Raw genomic sequence first — 25,917 nt, 5'->3', positions numbered from 1 at the left:
ATGACAAAACAACCGTGCTCCCCAAAATGCCATGGTTTGAATCACAAATAATTCCCAATATTTCACCTGACTTGTATACTCACTGGGCAAAAAGCCTACCTCTGCTCTGCATCCACACACCTCATCTCTCCCAGTGACCTATCCCTCTGTCCAAGTATCCCATGTTAATCCACACAGTTAATGGCATCTCTGAGGCACAGAGAAAAGGGAGGGAAAAAGTGGCTGCTCAGTGACTGGGAAAAAGAACAGATTTCCCTCTAGAGAAGGGAAGCTGCTGCTCTTTGTTCTGTTTTGAGAGTATGTTAGACTGATTATGCTGAGGGGCCCCAAGACAATACGGCCAAGAGATCAGCTTGCTTTCTCTCACAGCTGCAATTTTCTCCCAAGTTCCACAGCTGCAGTTATGTAGCTGGAAATCTGACCCAGCTTTGGCACTGAACAATTCTTGCATCGCACATGAGCATCATAAATCTCTACAGCCAGTATATCTGGACACTTTAAGCCTTAAATAAAATCAAGACTATTCAATGCAACTTCTCTCCAAACACCATTACGTTTCATTCAAATACATCTGGAGCTATTTGGAAATACAGCAGGGGTCCTGTACTCACTGATCACTACGCAAGTCAAGCATTCGTAGGTGATGCAGAGTGGAAGTGATATCTTGAGGGCAGATTCCAGTCAGCTTGCTCAATTTCTTGATGCTTAATTGCTTGTCACGTTGATGATAAAGGCACTCCAATATTACGCTTTTCCAATAAGCCATATACGAGAGGCGCCCCAGGTCTGACAGGGGCTTCTCCGGTGATCCAGCTTGACCCTCACGCTTTGAAAGCAAATAGCCTACAGATATACAAGAACAAGTTTTTCATTAGCACATATAGCTTCCATTTCCACCCCAGCTTCTACAAAGGCATTTTTCCAGAAAGTAAGTGAATGCTGCAACAAGATACAGATTGTAATTTTGAAGGATTCAATGAGTGGCCTGGCTGATTTTCGTTTGTTGTTTAAACACCTGTTATTGAATGGTAGAGTCTGAGACTTGTAAACCACATTGCCATCAGATACTGGCTGGAGGCAATGCCACGAGATGGCAGCAGTGGCCTGACTAGAAACTAGACTGCGCCTGACATAACACACACGGTCGTTGTAACAGCAACATTGATGATGACAGAGGGAAAAAATATTTTGGCTGCTTAAAACTAACACGGCAAACAATTTTCTTGAAAATTCCCTACAGTCAAACTTCAGGGCCCTGCTGGAGAGCACCAAACTCTACCTGCAGAAACTTAAGACTGTGACAGACAGCACAGCGTCAATAAAGACCAAGCAGTTACAGCCTCCCCAGTACAACAAAGCAGGGAGTGAGTGACCAGCTGACCAACAGGTCTTCTTGCTGCTGCACTAACACAGCCCACACTGATTGATTTCTCAAGATACATCACTGAGTTCCTTTGTTTCACCAATATTTTCAGAACAACTCACGTACACAAGGCTATTTACCAGCAAAATCATTCCGATGTAATTACAACACTAACATTCTTCCTCTGGACATTAAAACGAAAACAAGCACACCCACAGGGAGGGCGATCTGAGATTGCACTCAGCTTAATAAGAGAAAGATTTTCAGCCGCAAGTTTCCCCATGAACTTGCTGAGATTCATGTATTAATCTGAGAATTGTTTGAATATTCAAAGAGCTCAAGTATGTCTGGTCTTGTTGCCCTCAAAGCTAAATTAAAAATCAACTACCTTTCACTTAGGACACTCTTTCACTTAAGCTGCTGAAGGTTTCAGACTGTGTAGTTTTACACTTTGCGTTCTGTAGCAAGAACTACTTGCGTGGGGTGAGATTCTGCTAAAAACACCACACTGATGAATGCCTATACTTCCACTAAGAGCTGCTTACACAGGAAACATGAGAAACGAGTTAAATGATCAGTTTTGTCTTTAGAACTGAAGCTTTCCTACAATAAGAATCAACCATGAAGTTCAGATGATTTTGTGAGCTTTAGAATTCTTTGTTCCAAGATGTTTTCAAATCTGAAAGATATCCTCTTCCACAGTTACGTCTTTATTTAAAATATGAAAAGACAAAGACTAAAAAAAGTAAATAAAAAGTTCCTTACTGAAGTCAATTAGGAACCTGCCATAGCCCTTACGCTGGTATTGTGGAAGAATCATTATGCAGGAAACATTGTACTTCTGTTGGCAGTGCTTCTCCTGTGGGGGGGGGAAAAAAACCACACCTGTGAGAAATAGCAGAAATTGTTGTTCTGTACAAGTCCCTAAAAACTGAGATGCAAAGCCACAGCCCAAGTTTCTTAAGAACAATGTCCAGAAGCCAATGCAAGACTTTAAAAGAGAGAATAATATTAAAACTATTACCATCATTTCAGTCCAGAAAAAACAAAAAGAACAAAATCTTGACCTAACTACCACCTTCTGCTCAGACACAAAGAGGGAAGAACGCAGGCTGTACACCACATAAAGTGCAATGTGTAAAGCTGAAGGCAGCTAAATTCACTGTAAGAGACTGCAGTATTCCAGTGAATCTTTAAACGTAACAACCATAACATACTAATATCCAATCTCAAATCTGCTGCTCTGAATATCAGAAAGAAAAGCTTCAATTAAAGCTCTTTCTACACAAGTAAAATAATTACAGATAAAAATCTTAAGAAAAGGCCTATCTGAAAACTTGGCCCTGTTCTGGCAATAAACCAAAAGGTTTGAAATTAGGTGTCAAATTGCCAAGAAAGATGAGCTAGAACTACTAGGTAACAACATTTATCTCAAAGAGCGCTACCCATCACCTCCACAAGCAGGGAGTCAGCTGAAGAGTAGTTTGAGTGTTTCAGCTGCAGAGCAAGTTCCTTAGAGCATATATGTTATTCGACAGATGAGGAAAACTAGTCTGACCAGTTAGTGCAGCTAGTGGTCTCCCCATGGAACACAAAAAATCTGGTTGTGACAGATTTTAGCAATACCTACACTACAGAACGTATTACATAAAATGCAAGGGCCTAAACTACAACAGTTCAAAGACTCAATCAGCATTTCTGACCACAGCAAATACAGTTCCAAGTCCCAAGCACTCAAATACTTGCCTTGGAAAAGTAGCCAACAAGGTGACAGCCCTTGACATCATTCTGTGTCAGCACATAGAAAAGAAATGGCTCCACATCGTAATAGAGGGTCTTATGGTCCAGGAAGAGTTTGGCTAACAAGCACAGATTCTGGCAGTAGATAGTGCTGACGTTGCCATCAACCTTACAAAAATGAGAAAAAGTTTTGTCACTCCACTTGTGCCATGCAAGGACATGGAATCCCTGTATGTCAGAAATGTCTAACATGACAGGAAGACTTCCCTGCCACGGTAAGTGTCTCAAAGGACTTCAACTTCCATGATGTAAAGGCAGTCACTGCTACTCTCATTACCTTAAGAGAGACCTTAAAATTCATTTTCTTAAAATGAAAAAGCGTTTTTACAAAGTCAGCCTTCTCATGTGTTTTATGGATGAATAACCTATACACGAGGTCAGCTCCCACTGCTTGCTTGTAGTTCTTCACGCTTAGAAACTGAACGCTTCAAGAATGAAGATCTTTAGGGTTACGGAAAACATCACACAACTGGGTGCTAAAGACCTTGTTTTACTGACAAAAGCGAGTGGCTTAGTTTTCTAACTCACCTCAAAGACTGAAATATTGTTTTTTCTATAAATTTCATTGGCTGGAGGATGAAACCAGCCACATTTTTTCATATGCTGTTGGAGAATAGCTCTGCTTTTCATATACTTTAGACAGAACTCACAAAGGTACAACTTGGGTAGCCTGTAAGCAAAGATGAAGAAAGGTCAAACACTGAAGACAGACTTTTGTATGAAATTCCTCGCTCCTGCAGATAGAGAACATGATGAAAACAAATCCAGCATGTACTGACCTTGTGTATACACTAATGGGACCAAACCCACCTTACTATATTTAAAGTTATTCTGTAACCAAGTACATTTCTAAATATGCATTTATGTCCTGCAGAATTACTTTTACATTATAAAGTCATGTCAGAAGAAATACCAGCAATCTGGTATATGAGTTGAAGATGTCACTGCCCACAGCAGGGGGGTTGGACCAGATGATCTGTAAAGGCCTATTCCAATCCAAACCATTCTGTGATACCACATGTAAAGAACCAACACACTCAGAGTCAGGTCCTCTAATCACTTACAAGCTTAATATCAGCCCAGTACCAGGTCATTTAGCTGAGGCTGCTTCCTCCTCAGTGTGGAATATGCCAGTTCTCTGAGAATCCATCTAATCATATATCCCTGTGGCAGTTCAAATGCTCACAGCATGTACAGGTTGTTGCAGAGCTTATCAGCTTTTTAACTCTGCCTAAAAAGGCTTTAAGACACCTATTAACTCCCATGAGAAGTGACTGCATTATGCACACTTTGCTTCCATTCTACATTCAGACAGTCATCTTAAGATTTCTAAGCCTGCCGAAGTACAGCTTTCCCACAAACACTGAAGCAGGAGAAGAACGTTCAGCCATACCTGGAGTATTCCTGTGGATATGGGGAGGAGTACCAGGTCTGGATTTCATACTTGCCAAATTCGATGACAGAAGGGCATCGGACTTGTGGATCAGGAGGCCCAGTCACCCCTACTTTCTATGCAAGGGAAAAAAAATTCATGAGTTTCCAAGTGAAAACCTTCCAAACTTAAATAAATTAAAATATTCACATGACCCATCCTACTCAAAATCACAGCGAATCAGGAAGATGCAGACATTGCTTTCTGACACTAAAAACCAGTACCAGCCACACTTCAAACAAGCACATGATTCACAAAAATGAAGAGTTCACAAACACCGTCACACCCACAAACCTCATTACCTCTCACCCTGTTGCACGTCGTAGTTTAAAATACAAATTAGTACACAGATTAATAAAATCTTTTTTCAGTCCCATTGCTATTTCCTTTCTTCTTATTTCAATAGCCAAGAACAGAAACACATCAACTGCTCCTGAAGTTAAGCTCTAGAATATTCAAGTAGCTGACATAACACAACAGTATCTTCCCAGCTTTGAGAGTGTAAGTACTACTGCAGACGTAGCACCTAGCAAACAACATTCAGGGTACGGATACCTGCTTATCATCACGACTGCAGAAGACAAAATCTTCAAATTACTTATTGGAAGAAAAAAATAGAAAATACAATTTTTTTACATTACTTACAGAACCTTTACTTCCCTTGTCTCTCTGATAGCAACTGTATGTTTTATGGGAACTAAAAATAAGGGAATTAAATGCTCTGCTTTCAAAGGAAACAAGTGTTTTGTCAATTCATGAAGATTTTCTCTCAAAAGACTGTCACTCACACAATTAAAAATCAAAAATATTCACACTGCCCTGGCATTATCATATGAGCCACCTGGACTACAAAGCTATGAATAAATGAGAATGTATTCCATGCAGGAGGTCAGAAACTGATGTGAAGAGTACCAATGAGTTACCTATACTCAAAATTATGCGGGCAGAATGAAACAGCAATGCCCAGGACAATGGCTTGGGATTTGAAAGGCTAACATTCAAAATTAACACTATTCTAAGTGGGACTGGTGTAGGCAGAAGTCGCCTCAGGATCTAATCCTAGGCATACGCATTTTAAGGAGCTTTGTCCAGATGAAAAGGACAGTAATCTCCTATGAAAGTATTTAATCCAGGAGCTCCAAATAGAGCCATCAGTCACTGATTCATGCTTCCTTCTAGTCTTACTCAGTAGATAAATAGAATATTTCGGTAGTCAGCTAAATAAGCTCTTAGAGCTCACTACCTGCATCTGACCCACAACCACTTAATTATTTTTATTCCCACCAGCTTATGGATTTATTTCTTAAGCTTCTCCTTTCATCTTAGGCTACCTACGAGGACAGAAACTAGGTAAGAGTCAATTTATCTTACTTCAACTCAAAAGCTGGATTTAATAAGAGCAAAGTCCCTAGTATTTAAGAAAAAGAATTAAGGCAATACTATCAGACAAACACAATCTTGGGTGCTAAGAGGTTTTCCTATTTGAGGATTCCATGAGGAAAGGAAAGCACAACCTCTGCATTGTTGGTAACTGATAGAAGGCTGTACACAAAACCAGAATGTCACTACTTGGCAGGACAAATCACTCTTCAGTGCTACGCTAATGTACAGGTAAACAATTCTAGCGCTGTAGGTTCAAAGGAATTGCTGGTATCGCTCAGAGCAATAGGTCAATAACCCACAGTTACTGCAGGCACCTTACAAGTCCTACAGAAGACAGTAACATGCACCTTCAGCAGCAAGCCCTGCACAGTACTGCCTGTCCAGCAATGACCCCCACCTCCAACTGAATGCCCAGCTCCCATACCACTGTTTATACATCCCAGTCATGAGAAGAAAGTCTTCAAGGACAGACTCTGCTTCGGCACCTATGCTTTTTGGTGTTGATGTACATTTCTTCTACAGATTTGGTACTTGGTGCCAGAAGCTGAAAATTTAACTTTACCTGCAGTGCTTGTTCCTGAATATCTCTAAACAACTCCATGTCTTTTTCAGTTAAGACATCCTGGCTCCCAAAAAAGCGCTCCTCATTTTCCTGTTTTCCATCCCAGCCATCCTGATTGTCTGTAAATGAGAGAAAATTGTATTCACGTGCATTTACAAAGGTGTACTTGCTTTTTAGTATGGCAAAAAACGTCTTCTACCTTGCTGTTCTTATTTTCATTAACCAGTCCCTACATTACTTCTTTCAAATATGACATTACTTAGAACATTATTTATTCTGAACTTGAGGAAAGACTTCTTGCCTGGGAGGGTGACAGAGCACTAGAACAGGCTGCCCAGGGAGGGTGTAGAGTCTCCTTCTCTGGAGAGAACCAAACCCACCCAGACACACCCCTGTGCAACCTGCTCGAGGTGACCCTGCAGGGTGTTGGGCTGGATGAGCTTCCAAGGGCCCTTCCAGCCTCAACCACTCTGTGATTCCACAAAATTTCCTGGCGCTACCTGCAAGCCCCTCATTAAGAAAGGGCACGTCACCTCACAGTAGCGAATCTCCCACCACACCTTGCCATCATATACAGAAGCTCTAGCATGGCTTCCTTTTTCCAACTGGCATTCTACCTCCATACATCAAGGACAGCCACAGTTGAGCGTTAACTTTCAGTTCTAACAATTCTAGTCACTTCTGCCTCCTAGCTTTAAGTGTTTTCTTGGTGTGCAGGATACTTACATTGGCAGGGTGAAAAATTTTTACCTGTGGGCCATTCCGAAGTGCTAGATTTCCTGGTACCCTTTTTCCTGATCCTATACTGCTGAGAATAGTCTACCACTTCCCCTCGAGCTTTCCGTCCATCAGGGGAGGGAGTGAAGAATTTAGTAAGGCCATCTATAAGCCCTTTGGTTTTCTTGTTAAACTTCAAGGTGGTGCTGCCATCTCTGCAGAAGTCCAAGACGTCTGTCTGCTCCAGGTATCCTCCTTCTGATGGTGCTGACTGGCCAGACAGAGTGATCTTACGCTTCCGACCCCGACCAGGGCCAGTTCGAACTTTGCTGAAAGGGCCTTTTGATCTAAAGAATGAGAAGAGGAAAGATATGGTCAGAAGATTTGGTAAGGTGTTTCATTTTGGATTGCTAAGTTATCCACTTAGTTATCAACTGTAGAGAAGCTAAATGTCAACTGAAGAATTTAATTACCAAGGAGTAGTCAAGAGCCTGCACACCACAGAGAAGCCAGGATTCTAAACACCTCAGCAGAAATACTGTACTCTTTCTTTCCACACTGAATATCATGTAGAACTAATTTTGGTGTAAAACTTAAATTTTCACCAAACTTAATACATTAAACTTTAAAGCCAGCAGACAGAATGAATAGGTTGCACAGAAGTTTTCAGTATACACAGTCATTAAACATTTACACCAGTTATTTGTCAAAGCTTTCATATGATAGGAAGTTGTCACAAGCACTACACAGTTAATGCATGCAGGACATGCACACCAGCTAAGAACCTACACCACTGATGGTCATTTTAAAGAAAAACAGTGCTAATCTCCAAAAAGCTGACATCTTTCAGGTTGGAAGTTTTAAAACTCTTTGAGCTAATGAATATTTAACACTCTGCAGGACTGCCCTAGACTGCTGTTTCAGGAAGCCAACTGGTTTTAGCTCCAATCTTTGCAGCTACAGAGGACAGAAATAGGCCGCTTTTTCCCAAAAAGAAAAACTTAGCATCTGTGCATAGTTCTGCGGACATATTTTGTAAGAGAAATGATGGAACAGAGCCAAAAAATGGGAATAAATCATGAAATAAAAATTAAGAGATACAAAGAAGCAATAGCAGACAGCTAGCTCTCCTTTTGTCCCTCTGAATTATATTGGGAGTTCCTGTAAGCAAAAGGATCACACAGGCCAAAAAAAAAGGAATGTTCAAGAGAGATGTGCCTTTTACATTTTAATAAGCGTTGAACTTCATAAGTTCCTTTTCCAGAATATCCTTTGCTGCTATTGGTTAGAATCAAGCAGTAGTTCAACTTTTTTTTAAGGTAGGTTTGATACCCAAAGCAGAAGTTCTTGGGATACGCTCCTCCCTTGTTTTGTCTCCTGCACAGTCAACAGAGGTACTGCACATCGATCTTAATTCAAGGAAATTGCTCTTGCTGTACAGTTATCCCAAGAACTCCCCCTCGACCTGAATCCATTTCTCTGACAGCTGGCTGGTCCACAACCACCACAACAAGGCCACGCAGTCTGCCCCAGCACAGAGTGCTCCACAAATGCAGAGACATTGGAATGGAAGCAGAAAGGCACCAAATATTCTCTGGCAGCAACAGCCTCATATGCTTTATTGTAGATGACTTGAGTTTCTCTGAACGTCATAAAGGGTGCTCGAGAAATGCAAATCAAAACAATTGTTTATACAAGAAGAAGCAAAAATCCAGCAAAACACACTCGACATGAACAGCAAAATTAATCTATGACTACAAGGAACAGTTACTGCAAATAGTGAATTATTTGCCTTTGATCTTGGAAAAAAGTAGCACTGAGATTAGTTCTAGCCTTTCATAATATTTTTCAGAAATTCTGTATCAAAGACAAGCAAAAATTTCTTCATAGTAAAAGAAAGCTTCTCAAAGTAGACCAGACACCACCCTATAGAATCCGACACTTTATCCTCTGTACAGAGACTTACGGTGTACTTTGATTCTTTAACCTGTTTTTGGGACGTCCTATTGGGTTGGCATAGCGTCGTTTTATCTGTGCTGCCTTCTTGTGCAGAAGTTTTCTTCCTTTCTTCCGTGGCCGACATATCTGACATATCCACATACCTGTAAGACACAAGTCCCTGTCACTGAATACAAGGGACATCTCTGTAGGACAAATAGGAGAATTACAGGACCCAGGCCTTCCAACAGAAAGGGCAGGAACAGTACCAAAGACCCTAATTATCACATATACAGGTAAAAACTGTGATGTATAGGTTATAGCGATTTAAACTCAAACCTCTTCAATTCATAGCACATTATCAGAAAACCATAAAAACATAACACATTTAATTGTCCCATGTTCTGCTTACAGCTACACCACTTCCAACTATTTTCTATGGAAAAATTTTCTTCTAATTGCTCAGGAAGAATCTTCCATAGATAACCTGCTTTCTGATGGAAGAGAAGCTTGCCTGCACTCCTCTGCTGTTTGGTTTGGACTCTCTACTGTCCAAATGGATATATTACTTCAAAAACTTAGAAGCCCATCTCTTTCTCTTGTACAAGGCTATTCATTCAAACGGAAGCTGATGATTTTAATCTGCAAGGATCACTTCTATTCCCTCAAACTTCAAAGATTTTCAAAACTCTTGATGGACAATAATGTACAGCAAGCAGAAGATAGTGGAAAATCCAGACATGAAGCTCTGACTCTCCTCTAGTTACTAGTACCTGAAAAGCAATGCTGTAAAGAACAAGTTAAACGCAGATAAAACAGGACCAAATATGTGGAAGCACTTCCTACCCTCTGGTCTCTTCCAACACCATCTTACATCACCCTTTTCATCCCCAAATCCTCACCTTTTGGCATCCTGGTAAGAGGGGGGTCACAGCACTCCATGTGAAAGCCACGGTCACATGAGTCACAGAAGAGCATGTTATCCTGTTGAAGACAGATAAAGTTGATCTCTCTTTAGGTAGGCTTCAGCATCAAGCCCTCCATTAATTTGTCACCAAATCGGAGAACACGCACACAGGTTTCAACTACAGACTGATCACGGTATTTCACGGGTCTCAGACTACCAGACTCAAAAGCTGAAAATATTTTACCCTGATGCTGGAATGATTTTATCTTGTACTTTAACAGAACACCCACAAGACTGACATCCTCTTCATTCAGTCCATATTCCACTGTACTCACAGCATTTTTGCCCTGATCTCTACAGGAACTGCATGTTTTGCACTCAATACACTGCCATCGCAAGGCTTTCACTCGAACTGTCAACTCTGGAGAGAACTTCAAACAGGACGGATGACCTACGGAAAAAAGTTATATCATTAAAACCATTTCACTGCTGTTAATGATCACAGAGAGATTACTTCATCAATTACGAGTTCCCATGCAGGATTCTGGTTATCCAGATAACCCTATTTTTAGGCACTTCTATTCTTATCTACTCACAGCACAAAGCCAACAACCCCAGGCAACAAACAGCAGGCCCACATACAAAAGAACACAAAGTCCACTTTTCAGAACTGAATTGAGAAACATGATAAAGCTGGTCATCGTTACCACACTTCTAAAGAAGTCTCCAGGAGCCAAGTTAACTATTTGTGTGAGGTTAACTTAACTGTCTTCCCTCTAGGAGCATAGCATTCAGCTGAACCAACTCTATTCTATGCCATAGATGCATGCTCCTCACACATACGGGCCAGGAGCAGTTGCTATGCCCAGCTCCTCAGCCTCAAGTAGACATGTTACCACTAGCAGCGCTGTAAATGGTCACCTACCGCTGTTGCCACAGTCGGCACAAGAGATGAGCTCTTCAGGTTTCTTCTCACGATTCTGCTCTTTTGTACCAAGGCAGAAACTGCAGATTGGAATTGGTTCAGCAACCGGCTGTGCAGAAAACAGACAACAAAAGCACTGAGTACATCAAGGGTACAATCGCAATACATAAAATCACACAGACTTTTCTATCACCTGTAGACAGTAACATACACCGTGCCTCACAGACTTCATCTGGTTCTCACCATACAGTGCTGCATTAACTGTGACCTGAAGAGAAGTTAGAACTCCAAAGACAAGGGAATTCCAAGGCTAGGGGAAACTTGGGAAAACAATCTGGGAAAGATGACTGTAAATTAATATATCACAGAATGCAAAGTTTGAGAGAGTTGGTGCCTTCATTTTGTCAACAAATGAATAAGCTATGAGGTTATGCAACAGCAGAAAACAGATGACCCCAGAACACAGAAGACCTAAGCTCCCAGCAGGTATCCAGAAAGTGGCAGAGCAATCATCAAAAGCATTTGCAATCCATTACCTGGAATAAAATGTGTTACAGGGCAAGTACAACTGTAAAACTATTGACATGATTATGAAAATAAAAGAAAGCTCTCTCATAAGGAATTGTGCAAGTATACTGTTTAGCACTCAAAAGCAGCAGATGAAAAGGTTTTCCCTCTCTGAAAAAGTTCAAGGGAGTTAAATATTATGTAGGGACAAAACCTATATTTTAGTTGAGGCACAACACTAGCAAAATAACAAGTCGATATTAATTGGCCAACAAAACATTTGGTCTGAAATAAGCAGGCTGTTTTTAAAGCTGAGGGCTGATGTTCTACAACAGCCTTCTCGAAGAATTAACAAGTGCAGTAACTGACTGTTTTAAAGCGGCACTTGATCAACTACCAAAACAGAGAGAAAGGACAGCCCCACTTACAGTAACAGGGGGAGCTGAATTTCATAATCTAGTACATTCCTTCTCATCCAAGTCTGCATTTTTGAGTACAAGACTGTGATTTATAGTTTTCAGAGTAAAGACGTAAGCCAAATTTAATTTTAAAATACGCTAAAATCACATTTAAAACACTGGAAACATGAAAAACATGAATCACAGAAAGCTTGGAGGCACATTCTTTGTATCACTGTATCACATTGCAGTTAAATGATTTCATACGTACCTTTTTCAGAATCTATTATGCAGCTACATACGCACACACCGTTAGTTATTGTAGGTAAGCACATGCCAGCAGAACTTCAAGGAATCTTTACTCTTTTTGCCAAAGAAAAAGCTATATCTGGAATAGTTTCTTGCAGAGATCAGGCTGGTTCATATTACAATAATATGGAAACGGGAAGCTTCGAGCCAAACCTTTACTTCCGTATACAGATCCATTACACTCAGACTGAGGCGAGTTCCCCAAAACATCCACTAAATGGAAACAACCGGAACACCTTCAGAAATTTGCTATTTCAAAGTTAAGCCACACAAGATGGAATGGCTGCTTGGGAATGAAAACCTGAAATTCCTCATCCCAAGCTCAAGAATTTACCTTAGCCTTTAAGTAAATCCTAGATGATGCTGAAGCTTGAACTCATATGAAATCACCTGCCCATCAAACTATTTCAGTCTGAAACACATTCATAGGTGCAGTTAAAAAGAGCAGAAACTGGAAGCCAGTTATGCCAGGAGCACAGATAGTTAATGTCCAAGAGGGACAGAGAACCAGCATCTTCACTTCCACAGGAAGTATCTCTCCAGGCATAGTCACCACAGCAATGTTGGCTAAAATCAAGTATGCGATGATACCCCATCCTCTTTCAACACGAGAGGGGGCTACCTGCACACTAACTGGTATCTTTTCACTTGAGACTGCACTCCAGGTGCCAGGCAGCTGCCAGGGAAACTGTATTAAGAGTCTGTCAGTGTTTTAACGTCTTTGGAAATAAGATTCCAGGAAGTACTTTTACACTCTATCTTCTGACGACATTCAACAGCACCAACTTCCCTGCAGGTATGGCCAAATCTTACTTTCTGACACAGCGTCAGGAGGTTTTAAACTCATTAGAGTTGCACTACCAAATGCTGAGGTATCAGCATTATTAATCTGGTATTAAAAAACAAGCAATGAAGAAGAAGGGTTTAGAATGACAACCAAGCTATGACAAAAACATTTATATTATGCTATACGCTTCTATGAACTTTGAATGTATTTAACCAAGGATAATTTTATAGAACCTCTGCAAAGTCAACAGTCTAAGACAGTCTTTATCTCTTCCAGACAGTATTTGTGCACACCCTGTTCATCCCCATAGTCCTTCAAATGTCGATGTCCACACGTAAACACTGTCTCTCTTTGGAAGAACCAGATCAAAGCCTGTCCTGCACAGCTTCAACAAGTCCTGCATTTACCACCTCCAACAAACCGCAAACAACTGCTTAACCACATTTAAATAGCTGCAGCTTGGGGGATGGGGGGGGTGGGGGTGGGGGGAAGAATAAGAGTCTACCAGTATTCAAAACATTTTAGAATGATTTATTAAATTGGAATAACTTTGAGTATGGAGATGAGTCTACTCCTCCACAGCTTCCATACGAGATCGTGTTACACTAAGTACAGAGAGATTTCACTGCTGCTGTGTTTGTTCAGCAAAGAACACACTGGCAAGCAAAAAATGCAAGCACACAATGAAAGATTCGTGAAAACAAGACTGGAAGCAGCCAGCTCAGTTTCATACTGCAAATTGTTGGCAGACATTCAACTCCTTCTGCTGTTTTTCTCGCAAGCACATCTATCCGAGTGATGTCACCAGCAAGGGAGGAAGCCAGAATGAAAAGGACTGACAGAGTCCTGCAGTCTGCCAGACTCTCAGCACATGTTCTCGCTATACAAAGGATGTCTAGAAACCAAATGGGCTCTGCAGATTCACAGACCGTACCCCCTCCTAAAAGCCACTACGGAAAAGCACCTGTGGAAAAAGAGGGAGGTGGGATTTTAAAACCTCTGTTTTGGCCAATCCATCTGCTTTGTGGTCGTCTTAATTTAGGAAAGGAGAGGTAGGAAACTGCGCAGAACTCAGAGCCAGCTCTCTAGCCCACACTGTCAGAGCAGTCACTGTCAGAGCCCGAATCCACTTCACTTCCTGCAGACATTTCAACACCATCACAGGCTCCCGAGGTAACGGGACTGTCCTTGCCCCACCATCATACATTTATTGCAGCAGTCACTGTGGCTGGAATCAAGGAGATACAAAATTAAAGCCAGTGTGAAAGAAACACGTACAATCACACTAATTTTTTTTTCACTTTGCTCTTTAAGACGCCCTGAACACGAGCCCTCCAGAGAAGCTATCTACCACAACCAGGACTTCCAGATCCATCGTCACCACAGTGCCCGTGTTTCTGATCTACGAAGTTATCCAGGAGAGCTGACAGATGGCTTCTGAGGATATATGCCAGGTAATGTCTTTTTGTGTGTCTGTTTTTAAACAACAGAAAGTATTTTCTTCACTTCCAATAGCCCGTGCTGTTGCAAAAGTCTGCCTCAAATGCTGAAGCTACTAGAAAGAGTAGATGAACCAGAAAAGCCAGAGGGGAAGTATAACCTACACCATATGAAGAAAGTGATTTAAAACATGAAGAAATATGTCCCACTGAGCACGACATCGCTGAGCCTGGATTCCATGCCTTTTGACTCAGTGGCTGAGGAACAAAACTGCTTCAGTTTCCTGACTTGATAAAATCGGAACTAGGGAATTTTCTATTACCAAAGTGATTTTACAAATAATGCCTTCCGCTACACATCAGGAAAACAGCATAATCTAGGCAATATTATCCAGTGGTATCTACCTGTGGCAGTAAGGGGTTCAGTTTTTTTTAACCTGACTCACTGTTCTACTCTCTGAGTTAGCAAATCACAACTCAACATTCTATCCAGACAGCACGGTGAAAAGAAAATATGAAGCAACCAAGAGTAAAACCAGAAATTTCTTAAAATACTCTTTGTGCTCAAGAAACAACACTAAATATTTTTTAGCACAAGCGTGAAAACTATTACAATAACCCATGTGTGCTGTTTGCCTGTGTGAATGGATAGCTTGTCTCCAGTTCACTTAATTGAGTCTCTCTTGACAGAAAGCTGCATATTTATAAGGCAGAGTGACGGCCTAAAACAAGAGGCTACATCAAAACACATGTAAGGGAGAAAAGATAAAGTACACAGAAGAAACAGGCATGAAACACGCAGCTCTTCCAAACAGATATAAAAAGAAGAATCAAAGGACATTGAAAATAAGCGCTGCTGTTTGAGGCAGGAATGTAACAATGGACAGAAGGGCTGAAATGCTGCTACAAGAGTAGAGAGAGGTGTGAGGGTAACAGCTCAGATAGCAGTGCAGTAGATACAGACTGTAAATACTAACTGGGGCTGACATTCACGCTGACAAAACTGCCTTACTATCACACATGGCCCTGAGAAGAGCTTTACAGAATGTCAAGTGGAAATATCTAGACAATCACTAAATAACCTTCTCAAAGCCAACAAGTCCCCTAATTGGAGGATTAAAATAATTCAAGATTTGTACGTCACAATCAGAATCACACGCCAAGACTTCCTCCCTGCACAAGGAGGGCAGGAGAGGCTCCAATTTCTTTACTTGCACGATAAACTCCCTTCATTTAACACTGATTCAGGAACATGGCAGTTCAAGTCACTGGAGCTTTCTTTACCCAAAGCTATACCCTCTCAGCTCTCTCCTATATCTGCCCTAGCTTCCTAATTATCAAGAAAATAAAGGATGCTGTCCTAGGAGCCGTAGATGATGACATCACTCAATTTCAGATGAAACTGAAAACTAAGAAGTTTCCACATCTGCAAAAGCAAAACACACCCCTCCACTCAACAGCAAATTAAAATCTTGACTGTTGTCACTGGGAACAGTTTGCACTCAACGATACCTCAGTTTTCACAAAAAAATGAAACTGTGCCAGAGAATGGTGTTAACACTTCCTCCAAAGTACTGCCCCGCTGACATAGGTACTCGTTGCATCCCCTGTCTTCCCACAGTCACAAGCTTTGCCTTCAAGTTCTCATTGCTCCCCAGACTGACAGAGCCCTGTCATTCCGCACCGTCTCACACTAACCGCAACCTCACAGTGCCATTCACAGCCATCCATGACAGTAACTCCTCTGACATGTCTACCAAGAGCCATTCACCTGCTCACTACTCCAGTGAACCCAGTTCCCAGTAACCAGTTTTCCAGAACCCAGTAATTTCTGAGCACTCGAGTTCCCAGAGTTACAGTACAGAGGAAGGCCATCTGCTACCAACTACCATTTTTCAGACAGAACTACAGCCTTTGCTTCCACAGAATCAGCTGGAAGAGAGTGAATCTTCCAGCTGGGAGCCAAAGCTTGAGGAGCACCCTCAGAGAGCATGGGTAAGCTTTCAAAATGTAATTACAATGCTCTGGTTGCAGATCATTTAGGTACTCCACCCAAAACGAAACAATCTAAAAATAACTTCCTTACCAGCAACAGGACAGTCCTTGGCTTTAAGACATGGAATTAACAGTTATTAACCTAAAACAGACACAATACAGCAATGGCTACTGTATGCTTAAAGGCCTTCAAAACAACTACAATGCCCTCAAAGCACCACCCTGAATTTTCTAAACAGACACAAGAAGTCTGGCTTCATGTGACAAACATGAGGCCACACTGCGATCCAGAACCATTATTTGCAAGAGGGAAGCCTAAAGGACGCAGCACATAACCCACAGTTGAAGTGACTGACGAGTACCAACAAACACAGCAACAGAAACCCAGGGAAGAGACGTACCACAAGGAACACACATGAGACAGCAGCACAGGGAATCTACTTTGGATAGTTCTCCTGACTTTCAGCCACAGAAGTTTACCTCATTTTTGTTTCAGGAAGCACTTTTAGAAATTTCTTTCTATACTCTCAGCTGCACAATAAGTTATTTACTTGGTGTGCCACAGCCATATCCAGTTTTACCTGACATAAAAGACGATTTCAAGGAGAGTGCAAATAGACATCAATTAACACCACGTGTATTTCCCTTTTAATTGTGAAAGACACAGCCCTATCATCTCAATTGTCAATTGTCATCTCAATGATCAAATTTCAAATGCTCTGGAAGCATCCACCAAATATATCAGTTATTTCAGCTTCTCCCACAGGTGGCTGATGTGTTAATGTATTTTTTAATACTAACAATTTTACGAAAATTCTTACAGCCTTTTAACCTGAGTTCTGTAACAAGCATCAACAAAAGCATAGCAAGATGTCTTTACGTAGAGCTTCCAGCCTTAAGACCAGCATCTGACTATAGCTCAGTCTCTCCCAAAAGCATACCAGGAACAAGCTCTTTGCTCCTGAAGAGCACTAACCAGTACTGCGCTGTAGTAGTCTTGCAGGAATGCAGCAATTCTTGCATTGTAGTCATACTATATTAACTATTAAACAGTACTTGTTAATTGTAGTCACACTGAAAAAAAAAAAATCATACATAGACCACACAAAAGCTAAATTTGTTTCTGTTTGGTAAATACTTTATTACTATTTTTGTTGACAGCAAATAGATAAACAGAACACTGCAAGGTAGTGAAACAATACACTTCAGCATTCCGAGAACAACAGCTTTAACATTGATCAGACCCTGCTGCATTAATGCGGGAACACAGTTAGCCTAGGCTTTCAGACAAGTACCACATTCCACCTCCCACACCTCCACAGGTTTTCGACTGAAGCCAGTACTTAGGCGGCTGCTGGGTTCCTCCTCCTCACTTGACCATCATACAACATAAGTTTAAAGCCACGCTAAGCAGTTCTAAAGGAAGATACACTCTAAAGTAAGTACTGCCAGAATACAGAGTCATCATTTGTTGTAATCTCAAAACCATGTATGTATTTGACTAAAAAGTCAAGTGAATTTCTAACTACCAGCTAACAGACTGTGACCTTTGTTACAGATAGTATTACCTTGCACTCTCTCTCTCATTAACATTGTCTTATTTCACACAAAATGCCAACTTTATAAAACAAGATGCTTTTTAGTTATGCTTTCATACAGTGCCAACACAACATGATGTGAACTACCAGCTACCATAGCCCTACTGTATCAGTGAGAAGTGCTCAGGCAGACAGCCCAAGGCTTTTCCACACCAACATCATGAGCTCTTCTGTTCCAACAAAATAACAAACAAAAAATCCTCCCAAACCCCAAAGTTAGCTCTTTCAAAGTTTGTAATAAAAAAAAAAAAAAGACTGAAAGTTTAGCAATCTGCAGTCCGTCCTTCCCCCCCCCCACATTCTACAGATGAGGCACAACTGCAGAAGTTTTGCACTATTAAATAGAGAACAGGGATTTGATAGCTATGTGCAAGCATCAGACACTTGCTACTTTTCAGGCTTCAAATGCACAAATAGAGTATTTCAAACTAAGTGCCTATAAGAGAGATAAATCAGTCTTTCCCATCTGGGAAACACAACCCCTCTTCATGCCAGAGAGCAGGTAAGGAAATAAAGGCCTTACTGGCACAGGCAGAACAGAAGTGTCGAGGGGCACACAGCCCACTCACAGCATACAGTCCAGGGCTCTGATGATGGCCCAGTTCACAACGGAGACAGTTAAAGAGGTTACTGCCTGGTGCTGCCTTCTGTCCCTTCCTCGGACACCCTCCAGCAGCAGCTGAATTTCACAACACAGAACATAAACTTAAACCAACAATTTCAGTTAATAGTAATAAAGTGGGCGACAAGCCACAGCAGCTGAGGAGCAAACCACCACTTGCCTTCTCTCTGCAATGGCTGTAGTAACCTCTGGCAGAAACGAAAGGTGTCAGTACAAACAAGATTACCTTCCTGAACCATCTCTACAGCACCTGCCCCAATCATGAACAACAACAAAACCCAGACCCCTATCAAGTGGTGGCAACACATCCCTGAAAATTTCAAGAAGACATTCTCCAAGATTTTCCTGCTTAGTCGTGCCAAGTCTTTCTATTCCCAAAGGCACCTCAACAGCGAGGATATGTGAAAACAGCACCATTGTTTATTCTGTTTAGCTTTTATAAAGATGACAAAAAAAATCTGCCCTCAGCTATCTAAAGATATATCACATTCATTTAAAAAGAAGTTATGGTTTCCAAAGCAGCACCGAAGAATTGTTTCTCCCACCTGAGAAAAAGCATTTTTTAAAAACAATTAGTAGGAAGTTTCAAGAAATACAACAGTTCCTCTGAACAAATACTGCTTTAAAAAGTAAAAATCCTGCTGCAATCTGCAAGGATGCAATTACATCTGGAACAGAAGTGACAGACTTTAAAGAAACCTTTCACATGTATTTTATCAGGGCTTCTATGCAGAAATTGCACTGTAACTCTTACTTTAGAGTACAGCTTGCACAGTATCGCTCCTTCTCCCATCCGTCAGTGACACCCACAGGGACTCGCCACTGAACATTCTTTGCTACACTCTTATCACCTCTCTGGCTGACCTCATGTGGGAGGCCTGACATCCACACTTCCTCACTTCCAGCTACACTGAAGGGATAGTGCTCACCTGACACTTAACCAAGAGGCAGCGACTCAACAGTCTTCTCTTTCATTACAATTTCAGCATCAACTCACTTTACCTTTAGGTGTTGCAACAATTTGCCACTCTCTCCTCTCTCCTTCCACCACAGAGGTAGGTACTGTGAATTTTACCCAGCTGTCACCTATCACAAACAACACCAGAAACAAGCCCAGCGTTTAGTCCAAAACTCCACAAGGAAAGCAAATGTAGTTTCTAACTAGAATTCCCATGCTTGCTTCTGAACTACAGAAAACTGAAAAGAAAGAAAAGGCCACTTCCTTAAAGCCTACAGGAGTGAAGGCACACGTAGGGCTTAGAACTGAAACTAAATACAACTCTCCTGCTGTCAGCCATGGCCACTTACAGATGAGCAAATTTCAGCACTCCACTCTGCCCATAAGCAGGGTTGATTTTTTTTCCTGTTTGCTTGTTTTCATCTAAGTAGTGATTTTAGGCCAGAGACTTCAAATCCACAGTCAGCAGCAAGTCATTGCTACCTGGTAAACCATTATAACCTGTCAGGGTTTTTGCCACTGAACACCAGAATGCAATATTCACAGAATGCGGAGATAAAAAGTAAGATCTCGGGAAAAAGCAAATGATACTTACTAAACTACCCTTCTATAGTTCTGCTTTATCTTTATTTTGCTTAAAAATCTAAGCACCAACTTTCCTACAAGGTACTCAGTTTCATAATCCACGGGAAAGCATCCCAAAGTGAATATTCACTTCTAGGCATCTGAACAAAGCAGCACTGCTACCAGTCACAGAAGCACTCACAGCCAAGTAGAAGTTGTGCTTGAACAAATTAATGGAAGAAACATTACATACACCTTTAAAATTCATAAATATGGATCATGAGATACATGGCAAGTTCTTAAATCAATGTTAAAGACCAAGCAGCGCAAGGATAAAAGATTAACAACAGTGAACAAGTCATCAAGACTTCTCACGTTTAGGAGGTGCAGCTTTTGCTGCACTTTTGCTTATTTCCAAGGCTCTTGTAAGAATGAAGAGAAATGTAGTCACATTACTTGCAAAGAATCAGCACTGAATAATTCCATTAAAATAAAAAAGCCACCACAAAAAAAAGAAAAGCCACCCAAAAAATCCCTTGCCACTCTCAGCACCTGGTAAGTGCAGAAAACGACTACAGCACAGCAAGACTTTTGCACCTGCACAACTGGTTGGGATTTAACACCAAACAGTAGAGAGAAGGAAGACGATCACACAGTGTCTTCATTAAAAAACAAAAACCAAGCTGCCTTCAAAATCCTGTAAGAAAAGGAACTGATCTGGCTTCCACCAACTCTCTAGTCCACTGAGGCTGGCAGAATAAACAGATATTTTAACATCCTATCTTCCCAATGACTTAAGGAACTAGTATGAACCCCAGCATGGGTTACACAGCATAGAGCCAGCACGTGAAGAGCAGAAATGCAGGGTATTTAGTTTAAAATGCACACACACACACAAAAAGAATTTACTGAAGTCCCTTGCAACAATTCCATTATAGCTGTGGCACATTCTAATGTTACTAACTGTGCTTGTAGTGTCCAAGCTGCTCATTTAACAGCCCATAATGTACACAAGCATGTATTTGTATCAAGACACGCACAAAAACTTGATACACACTTTTCCAGGGGATAAAAAACCAAACTCCAGACCAAATCCAGTATTTGCAGTAGCCCATATTGCCACTGGCCACTCTGATATAGCCCATTTTAAGAAAACCCCAGGGAACACTTCATCTGCAAAAGCGTTGAGCTGGTCCTGAGTTTTGCCCATTACAAGAAGACTGAATAGTCTGCGAAGCATGCAGTATTAATAACAACAACGTTCACAGCTAATGTTTTCCACTGTTACTACCATTCTCAATCCAGCTGCCTCGCGCCAGGCTTGTTAACATGCAGCTTTCATACCATTTCACAGCTAAACTGATTCCACCACAGACAGAACTGGAGAAGGACATAGGAAACATTTATAGACAGAACACTTGACAGAGGAAGCCACTGGAATTTCCAGCATTGCAATTCTTACTTCCCACATTCCATCAGCCTACAGCACAACACTCTGACTAGTCAAGCGCTGCACCCACAGTAGAGCTCCCTTAGCTAAATCTTAGTTTCAGAGAAACTTTACTGGTGATAAAGAAAAATAAATCTGCAGAGCTGCTTTCAGGAAAACGATTCCTGAAGAAGTTTTAGGTGCTTAAACCCTAACAGATCATAAAGCAGTACCCTCACCGGAGAGCAAAGCTGACTGGAAAATACACGAGCAGCACACGTTCAAAGAACTTGTACATTATTGTTTATAACAACAAAAAAAATCCCCAACACTGCTGGGGAAAAAAAAAAAATTAAAAAAAAAAAAAAATCTATCTGTTATGGATAGCAAAAACGATTCTCACATTCTAGAAGTCCTGGAGACCAGCACTACAAAGATATGAATTACTGGCAAACTGGACTTCCACAAACACAGACAGACTTCCATTCTACTCTGCTTCCACAGTAGCACGAGGACAGGCAAGATAGCAACTGTGTATGAATTTCACTCCAAAAACTTCATCCTGAGGTTGGAGCTGGGGGGTCAAAGACCTTCAGCATGCAAAAAGATGGCAAAACGGAGGGGAAGAAAGCATAAAAACAAGAGAAAAAAATAAAAAATACTGTGGTTTGTATATACAAGAACAGTTGGAGTAGGCGCACAGTTGACAAGCATTCATTCCAGCCTTTCCATGCTCTCTAAAGTCTCCAATTTCCCTCTTCCTTTCAAACGCAATACCCTACGTACCGTTGCTTCTAATGTCACAACAAAGCTGTTCTGGGACAGAAAGTGATTTTTTTTGTTGTGAACAAAGAAAGTCTCTGACAGCAACAGGTGGAAACTGCTACCCAGCCTCTCGCTGCATCGTACTCAAATAAGAGGTGAACTGGCAGTCAAATAAAAATGTGAAAATAAGAGACAATCTCGATTCTCTTTGCAAATCCACCTCACCTCAAGGTGAGGAGGCTTCTTTCCCATGTTTTGGCAACACAACTACAACAATCCCACTGTCACACACTTGACTCTGCTGTACAGAGATGTGAAGAGGTAAAGCCCTCAGTAGTTCACCAGCAGCTTTCAGGTCCAAAGTACAAATCACAACCTCTTATGCTTCCCCTGATCCCACTTCGACATTTGAACACAGGAGGATCCTAAGTACACACTAGTCTTTTCTGACTTACAGGATGCAAGTTAGACAAATCACTGACCTCAAACTGCAACTCTGTATCAACACGCTTAATCAACCCTGGGAAAACACCCATGCAGTCTGGATCTTACCTTATCCTTTTCATGGGGAAGGAGACACACCGGAGGGAGACAGGAAAGAGACTCAAAACTCTCTTTCCCATCAGCATTAGTGGTTGCTTTAGTGTTGAGCTGGTACAGAGGTCCATCTTTAAGGAGCCTGCCATGGCCAACAGCACGTTTGACAGCTAATCGTAATTGCTGGTGAAAAACAGAGGCAGCACCACCTCCAAATAATGCAGACACATCTTTCTGACCCTTCAGAAAGCGCTCAATGTTCTTCAAGGATGAGCCACCAGGCTCAGCCAAGCCCTCGATTGCGCGTTTGATAAGTTTATTCCAGTCCACGTTTGGTTTACCATCCAACTTGCCATGGTTCCGAGGCTTAGGAAGTGCTATTCTCCCAGGATTATCAGGATCCTTATAGGAGTTGAGACCCTTGTTGGAGACTTTTAAAATAGTTCCATCTTTAACACTCAACTCTAACTGTTCCAGAACAGTTTTGCGGTCCAAACCGTGCGAAGATGACACTGCATTGCATATCCTCTCCTCTGAAGGACGCTGTTTTTGCTTCTTTACCTTTTTGATTGCTTCCAAAATCCACTCTGTATACAGCGGGTTGGCGAGTTTTACCATGGTGAAGAATTCTGTATATCCATAGAGTCGTTATCCTTTATCCCGATGCTGAACAAGTCTCACACAATGAGAAAATAGATTCTCGAATGATGGGAACCAGCTAATCATAGCATACACGTTTTCTGTTCTGAATTACTCTTCCTTTCTCAAGCATCATTTGTTTTCACACTGAAGAGAAGAAGGCAAAACAATTAGAAATTTTCTCATTCTTTACAATAAATCCCATACCGGCTTCAAAGAAAGTTTTCCCTCAAAGGAATAAAGGCTTTAAAGTATCTCACCTCAACTTCTGGCCTGCACGCTCACAATCAGAAGAGCTGTAACATCAGGCCTAGAAGAAAACAAGAAGAGAGATGTTTCCAGAAAACATCTAGGAAAAGAAAAGCAAAAATAGCAGCCGATATTCATTAAACAGAGCAGAGTACAAATCTGCTACTACAGTTCTGAGATACCAAAGGTTTTATTTTCACTATAAATAAAACCATGTTTTAATACTGAAATAACTTCATGCAACTCAGAGAAAAAAAAAAACGTGTTCTTCTTATTTCAATCTGTAAGTCTGTATAAATTCTACAAGTTTTACATTATTGCTGAGTGCAGCCTAAATTAATAGTTGGGGGGGGGGGAAAATCCCACAACCAAGATCTTAAAATAACAGTAACACTACTCATTTTTGCATATGGCAAAGAGTGCCTGAAACTTCAGCAGAAAGCAGTAGGGATGGCCAAGAATCTTCAGCAAACAGCAAGAAACTTTCAGAGCTCTTCCAGGACCAAAATCACAGGTTAGATTCCCTCCTACTAGGAAAAGCAAAGAGAGTTGTTTCATCAAGAAAGAAAAGTGGAGAAACACTGCTGGAGATTTTAATTAAGCGTTCCCCTTTCAGAGACCATAGAAAAGAAGGATATAACATCATTTTCTTCAGCTGGAATGAGGCACACTGAAAACTCTTGAGTAACAGGTGATGGTGACGACGAAGAGGGAACGCTTCTGATACTGTTTATTAGAGATTCGGATGGAAGGGTACAAGGCTGTACTGCATAGCCTTAGTCGACTTTAACAAAGACTTTTCCTAAGTGCGGTAACAGCACATCGTGCAGAAGTTCTACTGCAGAAGGGTGCGCTGACTGGGGATTCCTCAGCCGTTTACTACAAGGAAAAACCATTTTCTGCGAGAGAAGCTTTCATTCCCAGCCTGTCGCCAACACAGCCCTCCCTCTCCGCTTGCGACTAAGCGCTGAAGAAACTCCCAACGCGGAGACCCCGTCTGCACGGCCACCGGGCTCCAGGCGGTGGTGGAAAGACCCGGAGCTCCCGGCGCGGCGGCAGCGCTTCCCCGCCCGCCAGCGCGGCTCCGGCGCCAACACCGGGGCCTGGAGGGCTGCCCGGTGCCGATCGGCGGCCCCACACCTGCTCCCGAGCCGGGAGCACCGGGCCCAGCCCCGCTCCTCGGCTCCGCAGGCGGCGCCGCCTCCGCGGGGTCCGGGGCGGGCGGCGGGGCCGGGCCTGGCGCGGAGCGGGCGCGGAACAGGCCGCGAGCCTGCGGCGCCCCGCGGGCCTTCCCCGCCCCCGGCCGCGGGGCCCGCCGCCCGCCCGCCCCCGAGCCGCCCCGCTCCGGGCCCCCGCGCCAAGCCGGCCCCGCCGGCGCCACTCACCGAGGCCCGCGGGAGACCGGGACCGACGGGCGAAGGCCGGACGGCGGCGAAGCCCCAAACTGACGCGGCGGCCATCTTGGGTCCGGACCGCTGCGGCGGGGGGCGGGGGCGCGCGCGGGGAACAGCCCGCGGCGGCGGGAGGGGGCGCGCGCGGGGAACAGCCCGTGGCGGGGCGGGGAACAGCCCGCGGCGGGGGGAGGAACAGCCCGCGGCGGGGGGAGGAGGCGCGCGGCGGGGAACAGACAGTGGTGGAGGGAGGAGGCGCGACGCGGGGAACAGCCAGTGCGGAGGGAGGAGTATCGCTCGGGGAACAGCCCGTGGCGGAGGGAGGGGGCGTGCGAGGAACAGCTCGGGCCAGTCGGTGTGAGGCGCCCGGTCGGGACTGGCGGCCTCGGCGCTGTCGTGGAACCGGGGGTAGATGGGGTTTCCTGAGACGCCAGAAAGGCATCTTGGGAGATCACAAAACCACAGAATCACCAGGTTGGAAAAGACCTCCTGGATCATTGAGCCCATCCATTCCTATGAACCACTAAACCATGTCCCTGAGCACCTCATCCACCTTTCTTTTAAATACCTCTATGGATGGTGACTCAACACCTGCTAATCAACACCCCCTGGTCCTTCTCCTCCAGGCAGCTTTCTAGCCAGTCTTCTCCTAGCCTGTAGCTGCACAGGGTTGTTGTGCCCCAAGTGCAGGACGTCATAGCAT

General features: G+C 42.7%; 2 protein-coding genes across 2 annotated transcripts in view; one reads left to right on the top strand and one right to left on the bottom strand.

Annotated features, from left to right (window-relative positions):
- The window catches only part of KAT6A (lysine acetyltransferase 6A), a 37,614-nt gene extending 12,283 nt beyond the window's left edge, over positions 1-25,331 (bottom strand). The window contains exons 1-14 of the mRNA XM_069877691.1: positions 25,209-25,331; positions 23,835-23,884; positions 22,951-23,721; positions 11,028-11,136; positions 10,438-10,553; positions 10,098-10,179; positions 9,224-9,359; positions 7,291-7,604; positions 6,541-6,659; positions 4,557-4,672; positions 3,692-3,833; positions 3,110-3,271; positions 2,129-2,222; positions 612-843 (exon numbers count right to left, since the gene is read on the bottom strand). Coding sequence (XP_069733792.1) covers positions 612-843; positions 2,129-2,222; positions 3,110-3,271; positions 3,692-3,833; positions 4,557-4,672; positions 6,541-6,659; positions 7,291-7,604; positions 9,224-9,359; positions 10,098-10,179; positions 10,438-10,553; positions 11,028-11,136; positions 22,951-23,553 — 2,225 coding nt within the window. The 5' untranslated portion in view covers positions 23,554-23,721; positions 23,835-23,884; positions 25,209-25,331. The remainder of the gene's footprint in view (positions 1-611; positions 844-2,128; positions 2,223-3,109; positions 3,272-3,691; positions 3,834-4,556; positions 4,673-6,540; positions 6,660-7,290; positions 7,605-9,223; positions 9,360-10,097; positions 10,180-10,437; positions 10,554-11,027; positions 11,137-22,950; positions 23,722-23,834; positions 23,885-25,208) is intronic.
- IKBKB (inhibitor of nuclear factor kappa B kinase subunit beta) overlaps positions 1-25,917 on the top strand; it is a 229,314-nt gene that overhangs the window by 166,446 nt on the left and 36,951 nt on the right. The window lies entirely within an intron of this gene.

The sequence above is a fragment of the Phaenicophaeus curvirostris genome, chromosome 27 (assembly GCF_032191515.1).
Source record: "Phaenicophaeus curvirostris isolate KB17595 chromosome 27, BPBGC_Pcur_1.0, whole genome shotgun sequence".
NCBI lineage: Eukaryota > Metazoa > Chordata > Aves > Cuculiformes > Cuculidae > Phaenicophaeus > Phaenicophaeus curvirostris.
Note: the sequence above shows the minus strand (reverse complement) of the source record. Positions and strands in the feature narration are given on the sequence as shown.